The sequence below is a fragment of the Phacochoerus africanus genome, chromosome 9 (genome assembly GCF_016906955.1).
Source record: "Phacochoerus africanus isolate WHEZ1 chromosome 9, ROS_Pafr_v1, whole genome shotgun sequence".
Taxonomy (NCBI): Eukaryota; Metazoa; Chordata; class Mammalia; order Artiodactyla; family Suidae; genus Phacochoerus; species Phacochoerus africanus.
The window spans coordinates 28,433,462-28,449,167 of NC_062552.1; the positions used below are offsets into that span (position 1 = coordinate 28,433,462).

At 42.4% G+C, this 15,706-nt stretch overlaps 1 protein-coding gene across 4 annotated transcripts in view; it reads left to right on the forward strand.

Annotated features, from left to right (window-relative positions):
* Positions 1-12,405, forward strand: part of GCLC (glutamate-cysteine ligase catalytic subunit) — a 44,278-nt gene extending 31,873 nt beyond the window's left edge. For 2 of the 4 annotated variants that reach the window (XM_047795128.1, XM_047795132.1), the window contains 9 exons: positions 4,425-4,499; positions 4,949-5,065; positions 6,056-6,194; positions 6,647-6,759; positions 7,506-7,598; positions 7,880-7,984; positions 9,537-9,812; positions 9,893-10,013; positions 10,684-12,405. In XM_047795128.1, the coding sequence (XP_047651084.1) occupies positions 4,425-4,499; positions 4,949-5,065; positions 6,056-6,194; positions 6,647-6,759; positions 7,506-7,598; positions 7,880-7,984; positions 9,537-9,812; positions 9,893-10,013; positions 10,684-10,895 (1,251 nt within the window). In that variant the 3' untranslated portion in view covers positions 10,896-12,405. The remainder of the gene's footprint in view (positions 1-4,424; positions 4,500-4,948; positions 5,066-6,055; positions 6,195-6,646; positions 6,760-7,505; positions 7,599-7,879; positions 7,985-9,536; positions 9,813-9,892; positions 10,014-10,683) is intronic. The other 2 variants (XM_047795130.1, XM_047795131.1) reach the window with 2 other exon arrangements.
* Positions 12,406-15,706: the final 3,301 nt, after the last annotated feature.

Here is a 15,706-nt window from a genome sequence, read left to right on the forward strand (position 1 = left end):
CAATTCACTATGAAGACATGGTTGTTAATGAACTTAAAATGTGCAATATTCTGTGTCTCGGCTTTCTGTGCCAAATTTTTGCTGCCATCTACTGACGGTCTAGCTTTGAGATCGTAAACACCGCTCAAATCTTATTTCTGAAAATGGACTTTAATGGATGCACTGCAAAGAGTTTGTGATCTGAGGGAGGGGTTTTTTGAACTTTAAATTTTATTTTCCTACACGGCCATCTAGTGGTAGAAGAAGAAGTAGTATTTAGCAGCCCATGTTTGCCTTGCCCCTGGCTAAGTTGCACAGGGATAGAATATCCTTTCTCTTAATTGCTTGGTTAAAACTTCCCCTGGATCTAATCAGATTACAGGTGACCTGAGAGTTCCTGACATGGCTTAGCGTGTTACAAACCCGACTAGTATCCATGAGGACTCGGATTCGACCCCTGGCCTTGCTCAGTGGATTCAAGGATCCAGCTTTTCTTTGAGCTGTGGTGTATGTTCCAGATGCAGCTCGGATCTGGGATGGCTGTGGTGTAGGCCAGCAGTTGCGATTTGACCCCTAGCCCGGGAACTTCCATATTGCAATAGGTGTGGCCCTGAAATGAAGAAAAATAAAAGATAAAAATTTAAAAAAAGGTTACTGGTGCCCTCTCCTCTGGCAGCATGGAGGACTTGGGGATGGGGGTGGGTGGGACAGGACCCATCCGGCTGTTACTTCTTAGGTATTTGGGTAACTCCCTTTTCTTCTTCTGGCCTTGGTTTTCTCATCAGTTGAAAGAAGGGTTTATATTTGGGCCCCTTTTAGGTCTGACTCTGAGCTAGTATTTTTTCATTGTTTTTATTCACAGAAATACTTATTTTAACCTTTAATTTGTTTGAATTCATATTAGAACAGAAGTAGGGGTGGCACAAAATTAAAAGTTTGAAGCTGAAAATTTTTTTCAAAGGGAAGGGGGAGATGCTGCTTGTCATTATCCAAGGAGAGTTTATCCAGTGCTGATTATTTGGCTGATGAGAAAGGGGCCCTGAGCAATAGAAAGCTGGCTCCACATAAGCCTCCCCGCCACCTCCTCCTTCCCAGCCCACTCGCTGTCCACTGGGCCAGGGACCCAGTGTCCATCATCTCAGACAACTGCACACAGACACACACCTTCTTGGACATACACCTCGGATGTGTTTTTATAACTATGTGTAATCAAAATTGAATGCCAGAGTCAGATTTTCCATGCTAAATGTGTTTAAATAACCATAGCCAAGGGTAATATTTCCCCCTGCTTCTCTTGACTTATATTGATGATAAAACATGTCTTCCAAACAAACCTAGGCCAGTGAGTTTCCCTACAGATGGTCACATGTCATAAAAAAGAGACCTTTTGACTTTTAACTGCGTATCAGCTTTCCTATCTTAATTACAAATATTTCTAAAGAGAAATACTTCTAAAGAGCTCTAGAACTTAGAGGGCTTGGCTTTAAAATTATATCAGTGCTATTGTGCCAGTTGCCTTGTCTCCTTGGTTTAATATTAAACCATGGTGCTTTGCCATGGGTAGCACAGTTGCCTCATTCCAAAGGGATATTCTTTCCCTTGAAACACTGCATTTATACCAAATAAATATGTCCTAAGGGTAGGCAGTTTACATTTTTATTTCCTGTAGATAGAGTTTTCCATCCAATTTAGGCTTTGTCGTGGGTTGAAAGTTGTTTTCTTTTTCTCAGTGGTGTGCCCAGCACCCCGTTTTCAACATGCCACTTAAAAATCATTAGCACTTACAGTGTCAGTGTGTGGTAAATGAAACAAATTCCACCAGTCACTGTGGAAATCCTTGCTTTATCTAAATGGAGCACTAGAAACTGCTTATTACAATAAAGCAAGAAAAAAAATTATTTCGAAGTATTATTTTTAAGGTTAGTGAGCAACTTACTGTACAGGACAAAAGGCATCTTAACCCTATTCAAATTCTTAATTCTTGGGGGACTTTTCAGGAATCGTTTAATAAGTTGTGACAAGCTCCCCCCCCACCAAGAAAATCCTGTGGCAGAGTTCCCACTGTGGTGCAGTGGTTTAAGAACCCAACTGCGGTGGCTTGGGTCATTGTGGAGGTAAGGGTTCGATCCCTGACCTGGGAAGTTCCATATGCTGTGGGGGCAGCCATTAAAAAAAAAGAAAGAAAAATCCTGTGTCTCCAGAACTGGGTTCCAGGTAAATTTTAGATATTTAGGTTTCTAACTCTATTTTTCACGCTTTTCTTTTTTTTTTCTTCCTCCTCATCAATTTCCCAGTGACATTGCTTCTCTTCTTATATGATACTTTAAAAGGATACCAAAACCATTTGTATATTCCTATCTTTTTTTTTTTTTTTTTTTGTCTTTAGGGCTGTATCCGTGGCATATGGAGGTTCTCAGACTAGGGGTCTAATTGGAGCCACAGTCACAGCAACGTCAGATCTGAGCCGAGTCTCTGACCTACGCCAGCAGCTCACAGCAACGCCTGATCCTTAACACACTGAGCGAGACCAGGGATCGAACCTTTGTCCTTATGTATGGTAGTCAGGTTCGTTAACTGCTGAGCACGATGGGAACTCCATATATTCCTATCTTTTTAAGACGTTAAGAGCTCTTTTTTCCTTCCCCCCACTAAAGCCATTTCCATAGTCATGTCCTACGTGGTTTGGCAGTAGCTATATCAGGCTTAGTATAAGGGAGCTAGTCACTAAATATATTTAGAATAACTAAGTTGTATCTCTGTCATGACCCGGCTATTGAATTCTAGTTGCTAGTTTTCTTAAGCATGTTTTTGTTTTCAGGATTTACCTGTGAATTGTCTAGTTTGTACTAGGCCATCTAAGAGAAGCCAATCAAAAAACTGAAAAGAAAAAATACTTATAGTGTCTTAAAAACAAAAATAACAGACACTCTAAAACTTGTAAGACTAATACAAGAAAGGACCTAGATAAACTTAAGAGATGTATGTTGAAGAACATTCAGCAGTCAGAAAACTTGGGAACATTTTAATCTCAATCCCTGTAAGTTTGGGCCATAGGATCAGTTTTTCAAGTATCTCACCGTTTTATAAAAATAAAACTTACCTTTGATCCTGTGTTCTCTTTGGCACCTTCTTTCCTTCTAGATACTCTATGCACTTACTAAATATTAAGGACTAAGTGGGTGTCAGACCCTCTACCCCAGACATGCTGGGGATAGAGGACCACAGGGCAGACCCCTGCCCTCCTGGGGCTTACAGTTTAGGGGTGGGGCCGCTACTCTGCTGTTTAAACAAAAAACAAAACAGGGAAAGTTGAGACCTGACTACTACTGGAACTAACAAGTTGTGATTGAAACAATAAACATGCACTCAGCAGTTATTTCAAATGTTAAGCACTTAAATTATTTCCTGCACTGACACTAAATTCACACTGTCATTATTAAATAACAATAGGATGTGGGAACTCTTATGTGCTACCACAGCCACACTTGGTGTTCCCTGCCCCTTTCGCTGCCCCGCACCCTGCAGAGGGGCAGTGGGTTTTTTGCTTGTTTCTTTGGGGGTGTGGGGGTGGTTGTTTTCTCGAGGATATGTACTAATCAATTATGCGATCATCTCTGCTTAACTCGTAGGTCCTACCCACCCTCCTGTGTGGGCTTCCTAGGCCATCTGCCCTTCTTAGTGTAAATATTAGGGCCTGCTCCCCAGATACTTTTCCAGTTCAAGTTTTTCTTCCTGGTACCAGTGCTGGAAACCAGGCCACTCACAGGGCTTTTGTGCTGTTGCTTGGGTTGTGTGCCCATCATGTCGTGGTGCTGCTACTTCCTGTCCTGTCCCAGGAACACCCAGGCAAAGCCCAAGTTGGTCCGCACTGGTTGCCCACACCGACCACCAGGCCCGCTTTGGCTCCACTGTGCCTCTTCCCACTGGTGCTCAGCTTTTCCTGGACGGTGTCTGGGTTTTAACTACTCTCCCTTTCCTCTGGTCCTGCCCCTTTCCAGCAATTTCCTGTGGTGCCACCAGTGAACTTTGAGACCCATCATTTGCATCTCCAAATCCCTTTTGTACCATACTTGATACAAGCCCTCAGGTAACTGGATGTCAGATGTGCGGCTGTAGAAGGAAATAAGCCAGCAGAGGAGGAAATGCCTGGCTGAACTTCACCGTTAATCTGGGTCTTATTTTTCATTCCTGATATCTTACTTAATTTTACTTAACTTTGGAGCATGGTTATTTATATTAGATGTGAACATGATTAAATCCATTTTTGAGCAGAATGCATCCCAGACAGCTTTTAAAGCAAAACTCCAACTCCCGTATGAAGCATGGTCAGTAATATGACCGATCATTACATGCCACACCCAGCCACCCTCCTTCTCAGATTTGACACCCTGCGAGGATGGTAATGGTTTTGTGTAGTTGTCTAATAACTGACACTTCTTAAACAGGTAACCTTCCAAGCCTGCAGCATCTCTGAGGCCAGATACCTTTATGATCAGTTGGCCACTATCTGCCCAATTGTCGTAAGTAGAAATTACATCTGATTTTAAAAACTTCTTTGTAGAAAATAAAGACTGCATGTGCAAAATTTGCTGACCATGTGCTATTTAAGTCCAGTTAAGACTTCATTTAGAACTGAACTAACACGAGTAGTATGCAGAGTTAGAGCTGATGGGTCAGAGTCTAACCAGTCCTGTTGCTGGTAAGGCATTTATGTGTCCAAGTGTCGAGTTTGAGCACACATTTCCCCTCTCGTGTCCCAAGTGTCCTCACGTTACAGAGAGGAGAGTATAAATGAATCAGACGTGAGGATTTGAGTCCCCTCGGGTGTATTTCACTCTGAGGAAGCGGGCACAGTCGCTAAGGTAGAACTCTGTATGGGTTGCATAAATTGATTCCTCCTGACCAAAGGTAACTGCATGAAAAGCATGTAAGTGACACTTTGAACTTGCTGACTTCTGTTTGTTTTTAGATGGCTTTGAGTGCTGCGTCTCCTTTTTACCGAGGCTATGTGTCAGACATTGATTGTCGCTGGGGCGTGATTTCTGCATCTGTAGATGATAGAACTCGGGAGGAGAGAGGCCTGGAGGTGGGAATGCTTTTCCTTATTAGCCTTGTAAATCCAGTAGGTAAAGTGGGGTGCTTGTAACCACTCGCGATGTTGATGTCTCCCTTAAGTATTTACCCTGAGTGCGTTTGTCACGTGTGGGAAGAAACTGACAGGTTATCAACCTGCCTTTGACTTCACAGTGTGTTGGGGGTGAGAATGTGGGAACTGACTGGGTAAGGGTGGGGTTGGGGGAGTTAGTTTTCATCATTTGTTGAGATATGTTTTATCTTCTAAAATTAGGAGTGTAGTTTTTCTAGATTTTGGAGGTCAGTGCTGATGGCTATTGTTACCAGAAGGCTTTTTGGTGCTATGTACTCGCTTTGTGATGTTTGCACTGTGAAGCGTGTAATCTATTGTCAGATTCTTTGGTTCCTTATAAAGCGTTTGCCTAATAAGCGTAGGCTTATGCCTCTTGTTTGCATGTTGAATTGTGCCCCTGCATCCCTTCAACCAAGAGTGTGCATCAGAACTACTTATAAAGGTCTTTAAAAATAGATACTCAGGCCTACTGTAGACCCAGAAAGTAAGTATGTCCAGAACTGAGACTAGAGCGAGGCGTTAATTAAAGGAGCCCTCATAGGTGATTCTGATGTGCTTGACCAGGGCTGTACTACTGCTGCTCTGGTCTTTGTATAATCGCCTATAAATTGTTGAACATGCTTTTTAAGTAGAAATAAACTTAAAAGGAGAAATCATTTTAATAGCTTTGTTTTATAAGCTGTACTTTTGTGTGTGTATACACACACACAATTAAATCATACCAGAAAACACTACTTAAATTGCCTCCAGATTTTTAAATACAATTTTTCCTAATACTTTTCAGAGTTAACTAGCTTCTATTCAGGATCTTATTTTCAAGTTGGACAGCCTTTGTGTCAAAGTATATAGCCTTTTAATAAAATTATTTCGGGTACTAGTTTATTTCCGCATCATTTTAAATGGCATTCATTCATGTTTTTGCAATTTTAGCCATTGAAGAACAATAGCTATAGGATCAGTAAGTCCCGATACGATTCAATAGACAGTTACTTATCTGAGTGCGGTGAGAAATACAATGACATCGACCTGACGAAAGACAAAGAAATCTACGAACAGCTGTTGCAGGAAGGTGAGCCTCTGTCCCTTTTTTCTAGATTTGATTGTAAGCTTTTAGTCCGTCAAAGCTCTTTTAAACTCTTGCTGACTCCTGGTCTGGTTTCTGTTTTTAGTGTGAGGTCTCTTCACTTTTCTTATGAGACTGCTTGTTCCTAAAGCTTCAAGTTCTAAATATTTATGAGATCTTGACTTTTATCGAAAAGAACTTACTTTGGACGTCTGTCCCTAGGTCCCCAGCAGCGCCCTGCCCCCCCCCCCCCAGGCATTGTGTTAAGGAGCAGGTGCAACTCAGACACTCCCCCAGGGTCCATAGGCTAAAACCCAGGGCCACATGAGAGTTCTGCACAAAGCAGCCGTTTCCTAGGCTTCCAGACACCCTGTCTTCAAACTTCCCAAGCTGTCCTGCCATCTTACTGGGCACGGAGAACAGCTTTGAAGCAACCCCAGTGTGACTTCTCTCTGCAGGCATCGATCATCTCCTGGCCCAGCATGTGGCTCACCTCTTCATCAGAGACCCGCTAACTCTGTTTGAAGAGAAAATCCACCTGGACGACGCCAATGAGTCTGACCATTTCGAGGTATCTGCTGAAATGCATTTCACTCCATTAACCAAGAGGGGAGACGGTTTTCCGGACCCATGAGGAGTTGGTGACAACAGAAGCCTCTGATGACTTTTATTTTGTCTTTTTAGGACCTCACCCATGGCATATGGAAGTTCACAGGCTAGGGTTCAAATCAGAGCTACAGCTGCCAGCTTACGCCATGGCCACAGCAACCCCAGATCCGAGCTGCACCTGTGACCTACACCACAGCTTACAGTAATGCCGAATCCTTAACCCACTCAGCGGGGCCAGGGATTGAACTGGTGTCCTCACGGGTACTAGTCGAATTCATTACTGCTGAGCCACAATGGGAACTCCTAGAAGCTTCTGAAGACTTTCATGACCCAGTACAAAGAACTAAGACAGATTCTGAATTGGTTCAGGTACACTTATTTATGGTTCTTACTCTCTCTCCCTCCTGAATTTTTTCACTCAGTATTTTTCTCTCGTTTGCAGAAACGGTGAAAAATTCAAATGTGCTTCCCACAGAAAATAGTATGACCACCTCTTTCAGGGCTGCTGGCATGTCACCTAACCTCTGTTATGTTGTTTCCCTAGAAAGTCACAGTCCAAGAATATCTTAAATTGTATCTTTTTGTATTTGTAAATGGAAGGGTGGTGTGGACAGTAAAGAGTCTGCCTTCCATATTAAATATCAAATCATCTTAATATCTTCCTGGATGTGGGGAAAACTGGTCTTATTCTCTGCCTTTTGATTACAGAATATTCAGTCCACAAATTGGCAGACGATGAGATTCAAGCCTCCTCCTCCAAACTCCGACATTGGGTGGAGAGTAGAATTCCGGCCCATGGAGGTATGCGCGACAGGAATGGCTCAGATGTACCTGTTGCCAGCTGCCCACCACATGCTTGTGCCCCTGTCGGAGGCCCAGGTTGTTTGGAAGGCGGCGCACATCAAGTGTGTGCTTGTTACGTGCAAGCCCAACAGCTCAGGAGCATTGCTTTCTGAGAACACATGGTGGGCAGGGGGCTTGCAGACCCTGAAGGGGGCTTAGGAGATGCTGGGGGACAGCATGGCCCCTGGGGGGGAGCTGTTTGCACAGTTGGTCCCCAAAGTCTCGGGCTCCTTGTCTAGGTGCAGTTGACAGACTTCGAGAACTCTGCGTACGTGGTGTTTGTGGTGCTGCTCACCAGGGTGATCCTCTCCTACAAACTGGACTTTCTCATCCCTCTTTCGAAGGTGAGGGCGAGTGCAGATTTGGAGCATAGTCTGTTGCTCATTCATATGTAGTATTTGTTTCAGTTCTGATCTCATTTAGAATTGTTCGCCCTTTAGAATAAAATGCTCTCCTTCCACCTTATCTTTTTCCTCCTCCTTTTGAACCTAAGCTTATGCTATAGATTTTGGTACTGTTATGATGGAGACTCCTGAAAAAAAAAGTGCTAATAGTAGCTCCTTAGCCTATTTGAAAGTCATTGAGGGTTGCATTTGAATAACCACTGATTTCTAGAGGCTTTTTGGTTCAGCATGGTGGTGATGATGGTGGTGTCTCCTCCAGTCTTATGCCACTTGAAATATTAGACTTAGGGTGGAAGGAGCATGTGACTGTTGTAGTACAGAGAAAGGGCACCTAGAGGAGCCAAACTGGAGAAGTTTCTGGATGGTGTAAAGAGGAATTTATAAAAGCAGAAATTAAAACTGGTGATCTTTATGAATTTGTGTCAAAACTAAGAGAAATAAAAAACATTAGAAATGAAGCCAGGGAGTTCCCTTGTGGCTCAATAGGTTAAGGACCTGACGTCACTGCTAGGGCTCTGGTTGCACCTGTAGTGCAGGTTCTATCCCTGGCTTGGGAATTCATGTACTCTGTGGGCTTGGCCAAAAACATTGAAGCCAGATGTTCCTAGCCATGATAGAATTTTAGATGCTTATTTGAATATATTCATAGAAGAATCTAGATTAATCCAAAGGTCATATGTGTCTCCTAAAAAAAAAAAAAAAAAACAATAGGAATTAGTGAGTGTGAGGAGCAAAGCTAAGTAATCAAAGACTGTACTGTTCATCCAACTTGAACCTAACACCGCTCTGACTTCTGTCTAGAGTTCATTATAGAACTAAGGGACTGCTGCTAAAAAGTTTTAAAAATTCTCGTTCGAGAGTCTTAAAAAGTCACTGGAGAAAGGGAGAATTCACAAATAGGGTGTTGGGGGCTCTTCAGTGGGGGGACATGGCAGAGCCACAGGTGGGCGGGTGGCATCGGTGATCTTCTGCCCTTGGAGGGCCCACCTTCTTCCAGACCCAGCAGCCTGCTGACTCTGACCCTTTCCTCACCAAAGTGAGGCAGCAAAGTCCCCGGGGCAGGGAGGAAAGAGCCCTGAATTCCAGACAGCAGGGGAGCTGGGGCCTTAGCCTTTTGGAGTTCCAGTGAGTCCTGGCTTTGAGGAGGGTGGAGGGGGCAGACCTGTCTCTGTCCCCTGCTCTCTCAACACCATAGATGCATCCCAGGTTTCCAAAGCTGCCTCAAAATGCAGGTGGCCACATGAGTGTAAGTTTTGGCATTGATTTTTAAGATATGCTTCTGTTAGAATTCCTCATTGTTCTTAAAAACACACCCCTATCTGTGGTTGCGGGACACAGCCTCACATTAAAGTGCCAAGTCTGATCTGGCCACCAGCAGGCACATCTTCAGGGATGGGTCCTGACCGCAGAAGGGCCGCAGCCCCACAGCAGAGCAGCAGCGTTCTGACTTCAGGCTGTTCTGAGTCTGCCATGGTTTGTTTTCCTCCTTTAGGTTGATGAGAACATGATAGCAGCACAGAAGCGCGATGCTGTCCTACAGGGAATGTTTTATTTCAGAAAAGATATTTGCAAAGGTACCACATTCCCTTACATTTCCGGGGTCCCTGTAGGCCACACAGGGACCCTGATGCCCTCTGCACCCTCTCCTGCAGGTGGCAACGCGGTGGTGGATGGCTGTGGCAAGGCCACAGGCAGCGCGGAGCAGGCGGCGGTGGCAGCAGCGGCAGAGTACACGCTTATGAGCATTGACACCATCATCAATGGCAAGGTAGGGGCCCCACCTCTGCCTGCACCCTGTGCCCTTGGCACCAGCCGCCTCAGGCTCACAGCGCTTCCCACCTCTTGCAGGAAGGGGTATTCCCGGGGCTGATCCCCATCCTGAACTCTTACCTGGAAAACATGGAGGTGGATGTAGACACCAGATGCAGTATCCTGAACTACCTAAAGCTGATTAAGAAGAGGGCGTCAGGTATGGTGTGCTTTTCTTTCTTGTTTAAAAATCTTTTGGAGTTCCCGTTGTGGTGCAGTGGTTAATGAATCCGACTAGGAACTATGAGGTTGCAGGTTCGATCCCTGGCCTTGCTCAGTGGGTTAAGGATCCGGTGTTGCCGTGAGCTGTGGTGTAGGTTGTAGACACGGCTCGGATTCCGTGTTACTGTGAGCTGTGGCATAGGCCAGTGGCTACAGCTCCGATTCGACCCCTAGCCTGGGAACCGCCATATGCTGTGAGTGCAGCCCTGTAAAGCAAAAAAAAAAAAAAAAAAAAAAAAACTTTTAATGTAGGCTGAACCCGACAATATTCAGTTTTTAAAGTAGTCTTTTATTAAAGTATATGGTATTCTATCAGTGCACTTTCCACCTTGTAACAGCTCTGCATCCTCATCGATACTAGTTGGGTTTGTAACCTGCTGAGCCTCAACGGGAACTCCCCTCGGGAGGAATTCTTCAGACATTATGGAAAACATCTTGTTCCCAGCCCATGCCATGTAGCTGATACCAAAATGCCATGCTGATTTTTTTCAGGATTGTGTTCTGTTGGCCACTAAATGTCAACTTATTAAAGAAAAAAACAAACTGAATAGTTAAAATACTATGAAATTGTTGTTCAAAAAAAGTTTTGTTTTTTTTTTTCTTTTCAGGGGAATTGATGACAGTTGCCAGATGGATGAGGGAGTTTATCGCAAACCATCCGGACTACAAGCAAGACAGTGTGATAACTGATGAAATGAACTATAGCCTCCTTTTAAAGTGTAACCAGATTGCAAACGAATTATGTGAATGTCCAGAGTTACTTGGACCAGCATTTAGGAAAGTAAAATACAGTGGAAGTAAAATCGACGCTTCTAGCTAGATGTCCTGCAGAAAGAGAGACGTGTTACTGTGTTACCGAAGGATTGACCCAGGACTCCCAGCCTGCGCACACGTAGTGTGAGGGTCAGATGATAGCACTGCAACGTTTCCTGGGCCCCTCAGTAGGAGTGGGTTTAGAGGCTTCCTCCGGTTAGGTAGATCTAGAGTTTATACAGTGTATATGTACATAGTAAAGTATTTTTATGATTAACAGTGTATTTTAATAACATTGTATGGAAACTCATTGTGAACTGGCTTGTACATTTTTTCAGTTCTTGCTCTGGAACAGCTACTGTCAAAGCAGTTTTGTAAATGTAATGTACTGGTAATTGTACTATATCTGCATTCCAGAGTTTAAAATGATTACTGTAAATTTTTGTTTTTTTAAAGACTTTACCCCGGGACCTGATTCACTGCAGTCTGTTGCTTTGCCTTACAGTTTGTTCTGCTAATTTTCTTTGAGTCGTCTCCTTTGGTGTACATATAAAATCACTATTGAATCCACTGAAGTGCTTCAAGGGGAATCTTGGATTTCTGGCACCTTATCTATGATGATTCTTTTGTAATTTGATTAACTAACTGTGGATAACCCTGTCCATAGCTTTTACCACTAAACAAAAACCATCGAACTTATTTGTTTAAACTTACTAATTTTGGCATTGACTTTGAAGGCTACTCTGTTGGAAGAAAGACAGGTAGTGATGATTGGGGCTGATATTCTCTTTTGAAAAATGGGGGAGAATCGTTCTTCCCCTGTACACACCAAGAATAATGTCAAAAATGCCACAATGGAGTTCTCCCGTGGTGGTGTTGCTTCAGTGGCTTGGGTCATTGCTGTGGCTTGGGTTTGATCCCTGGCCCGGGAAATTCCACATGCTGCGAGCATGGCCAAAAAAAAAGCCACCAGCTCTTCTGTTGTGGCCTGTTTGTTCTGATTGCTGCTGTATACTTAAAATTTCAAATTGAACGCATTTGCTAAAGTTTCTGTTTGGTTACTTTTTCTCTAGTTTCCAGTAATCACATTATATTCTTCTAAAAAGCGATTCATTCTAGATTTTACTTGGGGAATATTCTTTATACAACTTACCTTCTCTTTGAGACTCATAATTAAATCATGATATGCACTAAGTTTTGTGAATCAGGACCCTAAATGTTTAATTGTAAATAATTTAATTTTCACACAATTGTTAGAGCTTTTTGTTCAAGGTTTTTTTCCCCAATTAAAAGTCTCAACTGCTTCTGAAATAACTATGTATAGTAGATTATGCAAACCTTTACAGGCATAAATATTTAAACTGTAATGCTAATTTTAAGAAGTTGCAATAAAGCTTCAGCTAAGCCTGTGTATGTACAAATACTAAGGTTTGTATTATATTTCATACATGCATTTTGGAGGATTAAAGAATGCCTGCTTTTCCTTTGCAACTTGCTTGTGTAAATTCAGGTTCTAAAAAGGCAGTAATATGTTTGTGGTATGAGGAAATAAAAGAATGGAATTGGCATTGTGAAAACTCTTAAATGTGTGAGTTCTACAGCTAAATCAGATGGTGGTAGAGTTTTGTTTGTTTTGTCTTTTTTTTTTTAATTAGCCCAGATTCCGTGAAATGATTTCTTCACTGCCATCCTCAGATCTTCAGAAGAAGAAATGTAGTAAATGGAAACAGATGTCTCACCTCCCTAGTAGCTGTCACCCGCTATGGGCAGGGAAGAAATAGCCACTGGAAGTGAATTTTTCTTTTACTCTGAACTGCTGCAGTGCTGAGTCAGTGGTCATATGGTGGATTACAAATAGCTTGGGTGCTAGGTGCAAACCAGTGTGAGCCCACTTAGACTGAATCACCAGATCTTACAGAGAGATATCTGTTTCCAACCAATGTCAACATCCCTCTCCTACCCACAACCCCTAGGTCATCTGGTCCACCCACTTCTCCCAACTTCATTGTTCTTTTTGTTCTCTTTTTTTTATATTGGGGTCTAGTTGGTTTACAGTATTGTGTTAGTTTCAGGTGTACAGCAAAGTGATTCAATTACATGTATACATATATCTACTCTTTCAGATTCTTTTCCCATATAGGTTATTATAGAATATTGAGTACAGTTCCATAAGCTATATGCTAGGTCCTTGTTTTTTTTAATCTATTTTATAGATTGAAGTGTGTATATGTTAATCCTAAACTTCTAATTTATCCCTCCCCCACGTTTCCCCTTTGGTAACTATAAGTTTGTTTTCTTTGTGAGTCTTGGTTCTGTTTTGTATCATATTTTAGATTCCGCATTTAAGTGATGTAGTAGATACTTGTTTTTCCTTAACTTGCTTCACTTGTTTAATAATTTCTAGGTCCATCCATGTTGCTACAAATGACATTTCATTCTTTTTTGTGGCTGAGTAGTAGTCCATTGCAGGATTTGTCAAACTAAGCTGCATACACATTTCTGGCTCAGTAGGCCTGGGATGGGGACTCCAGTTTTCTGCATTTCTAAGAAGTCCCCAGGTAATGCTGCTGCTGCTGCTGCTGGTCTGTGGGTTACAATGAATAACAAGGACTTAGATCACTTTCTGTACCTCAGTTAGACACAGATTAGTTTTACGTTTCAAATGACACTGGTCTTTAATTCTAATGTATGTATTTGAATGCCAGGTAATGACACCCTGTCTATATATCCGACAGAAAGTAAGCACCACCTTTCATAAGCTTTACTGCCTGAACCCAGCTGCGGGTTCAGGGCTTTGGGAGCAGAACCATAAATGATGAGATAAGCAAAAGGGCTTTTTCCATGGTGGCAATAGCTGTGGATGAGCCTAGACCCTCACTTAGAACACAACTGGCCATTACTTAATCCAGTTCTCACCCTATCAAATCTAGATTAACAAGAGGTTTCCTCCTGGTCCCAGGATGCTTCACACCCCACCTGGATGTGGGCTGTTTGTGAGCCTTTCTGTTCCTCAGTGCAGGGATCTGGCCTTGGCCACCTCTTCCTAAAATCACCACCTACACAAAAATTAAGTAAGAGATGTGTAGAAACCCAGCACGTGGTGAGGGTTAGGCCATGTCTCGGAGGCCTCTTGGAGACCTTGTAGAGAGGAAATGTGGAAGTATCCTTCAAGCAGCTGGTGATGGGGCAGGGTCAAGGACGTGTGTCTCTGATGACAGGGTGTCAACGCTCTCAGCTGGGATAGGGGGCCCTATTCAGCACTGCAAAGAGGCTGCTTAACTCCAAGGGAAACTTTCCATTTAGCTTAAGGCTTCCCCCTGCCCTGCCCTGCCCTGCCCTTCCCTAAAGATAAGCTACTGAGATCTATCAGCTTCTCCCTCCATTTGGCTTTTGTGTAAATATTTAACTTTTCCCATAAACACTTCTGAACATACATGTCAAGTGATATTTAGAAAAAGTAAGTTGGAAAGGAACTGATGAGGTTCAGCCTGGATGTGAGGAGACTTGGTGAGCGACCTTGACTGGGAAGGGGACCAAAGAATCACAGATTGTCTGAAGAGTGTGAGTGGAGGCTGAAGTGGGCTGGAAAATCTTGAAAGCCCCTTTCATTCTTTACATCTGATAAAATGGAACATAGCATTAAGCATGGGAGATGCATTAAGATCAATATTTGGTGCCTCCAACTTTGATTTCAAACCATGTAGCAAAGCTATGGTAAATCAAAGCAGCATGGTATTGGCATAAAAATGGAACAGAATAGAGAGCCCAGAAATAAACCCTCATATATTTGATCAATTGATTTATAACAAAAGAGCTAAGGATATACAATGGGGAAAGGACAGTCTCTTCAATAAATAGTGCTGGGAAAACTGGACAACCACAGGCAAAAGAATGAAATTAGACTGCTAAGAATCATACAGAAATTAACTCAAGGTGGGTTAAAGACTGGAATGTAAGACCTGAAACCATAAAATTCCTAGGAGAACACATAGGTGTTAAGCACCTTGCCATAGGTCTTGGTAATTGTTTTTTGAATCTGACACCAAAAGCAATAAAAATAAAAAATAAGTAGGACTGTATCAAACTCAAAAGATCCTGCGTAACAAACAAAACCTTCAAAAAATGAAAAGGCAACTTGCTGAATGGGAGAAAATATTTTCAAATCATGCATCTGATAAAGGGGTTAATATCCAAAATATATAAAGAGTTCATACAACACCATTACCAAACAAAATGTTTAATCCCACTTAATGAGCAGAGGATCTATATATACACCTTTCAAAGACATACAGATGACCAACAGGTTACATGAAAAGGTGCTGACATCACTGAATGTCAGGGAAATGCAAATCAAAACCACAATAAGATAGCACCTCACACCTATTAGAATGGCTATTCTCAAAAAGAAAAGAAAGACATGTTGGTGAGGATGTGAAGAAAAGGGAACTCTTGCGCACTATTGATGGAATGTAAATTGGTACAATCACCGTGGAAAACAGTTTGGAGGATCCTCAAGAAAATGAAAAAGAGCTACCATATAATCCAGCAATTCCCCTTCTGGAAAAGACGTGGAAGAAGAAAGTGAAAACACTAACTCAAAAAGATCTTTGCACCTCCATGTTCATGGTAACATTATTTACAATAGCCAAGATATGGAAGCAACATGTGTCCATCAGCGGAGGAATGGACAAAGAAAGTGAGGTATAAATATAGATATATTACCCAACCATTAAGAAAGAAGGAACTCTTGCCATTTTTGACAACATGGGTGGACCTTGTGGTTATTACGTAAGTGAAATAGGTCAGGAAGAGAAAGATGAATACCCTATGATTTCACCTTATACGGAATCTTAAAACAATAACAACAACAAAAGGCAA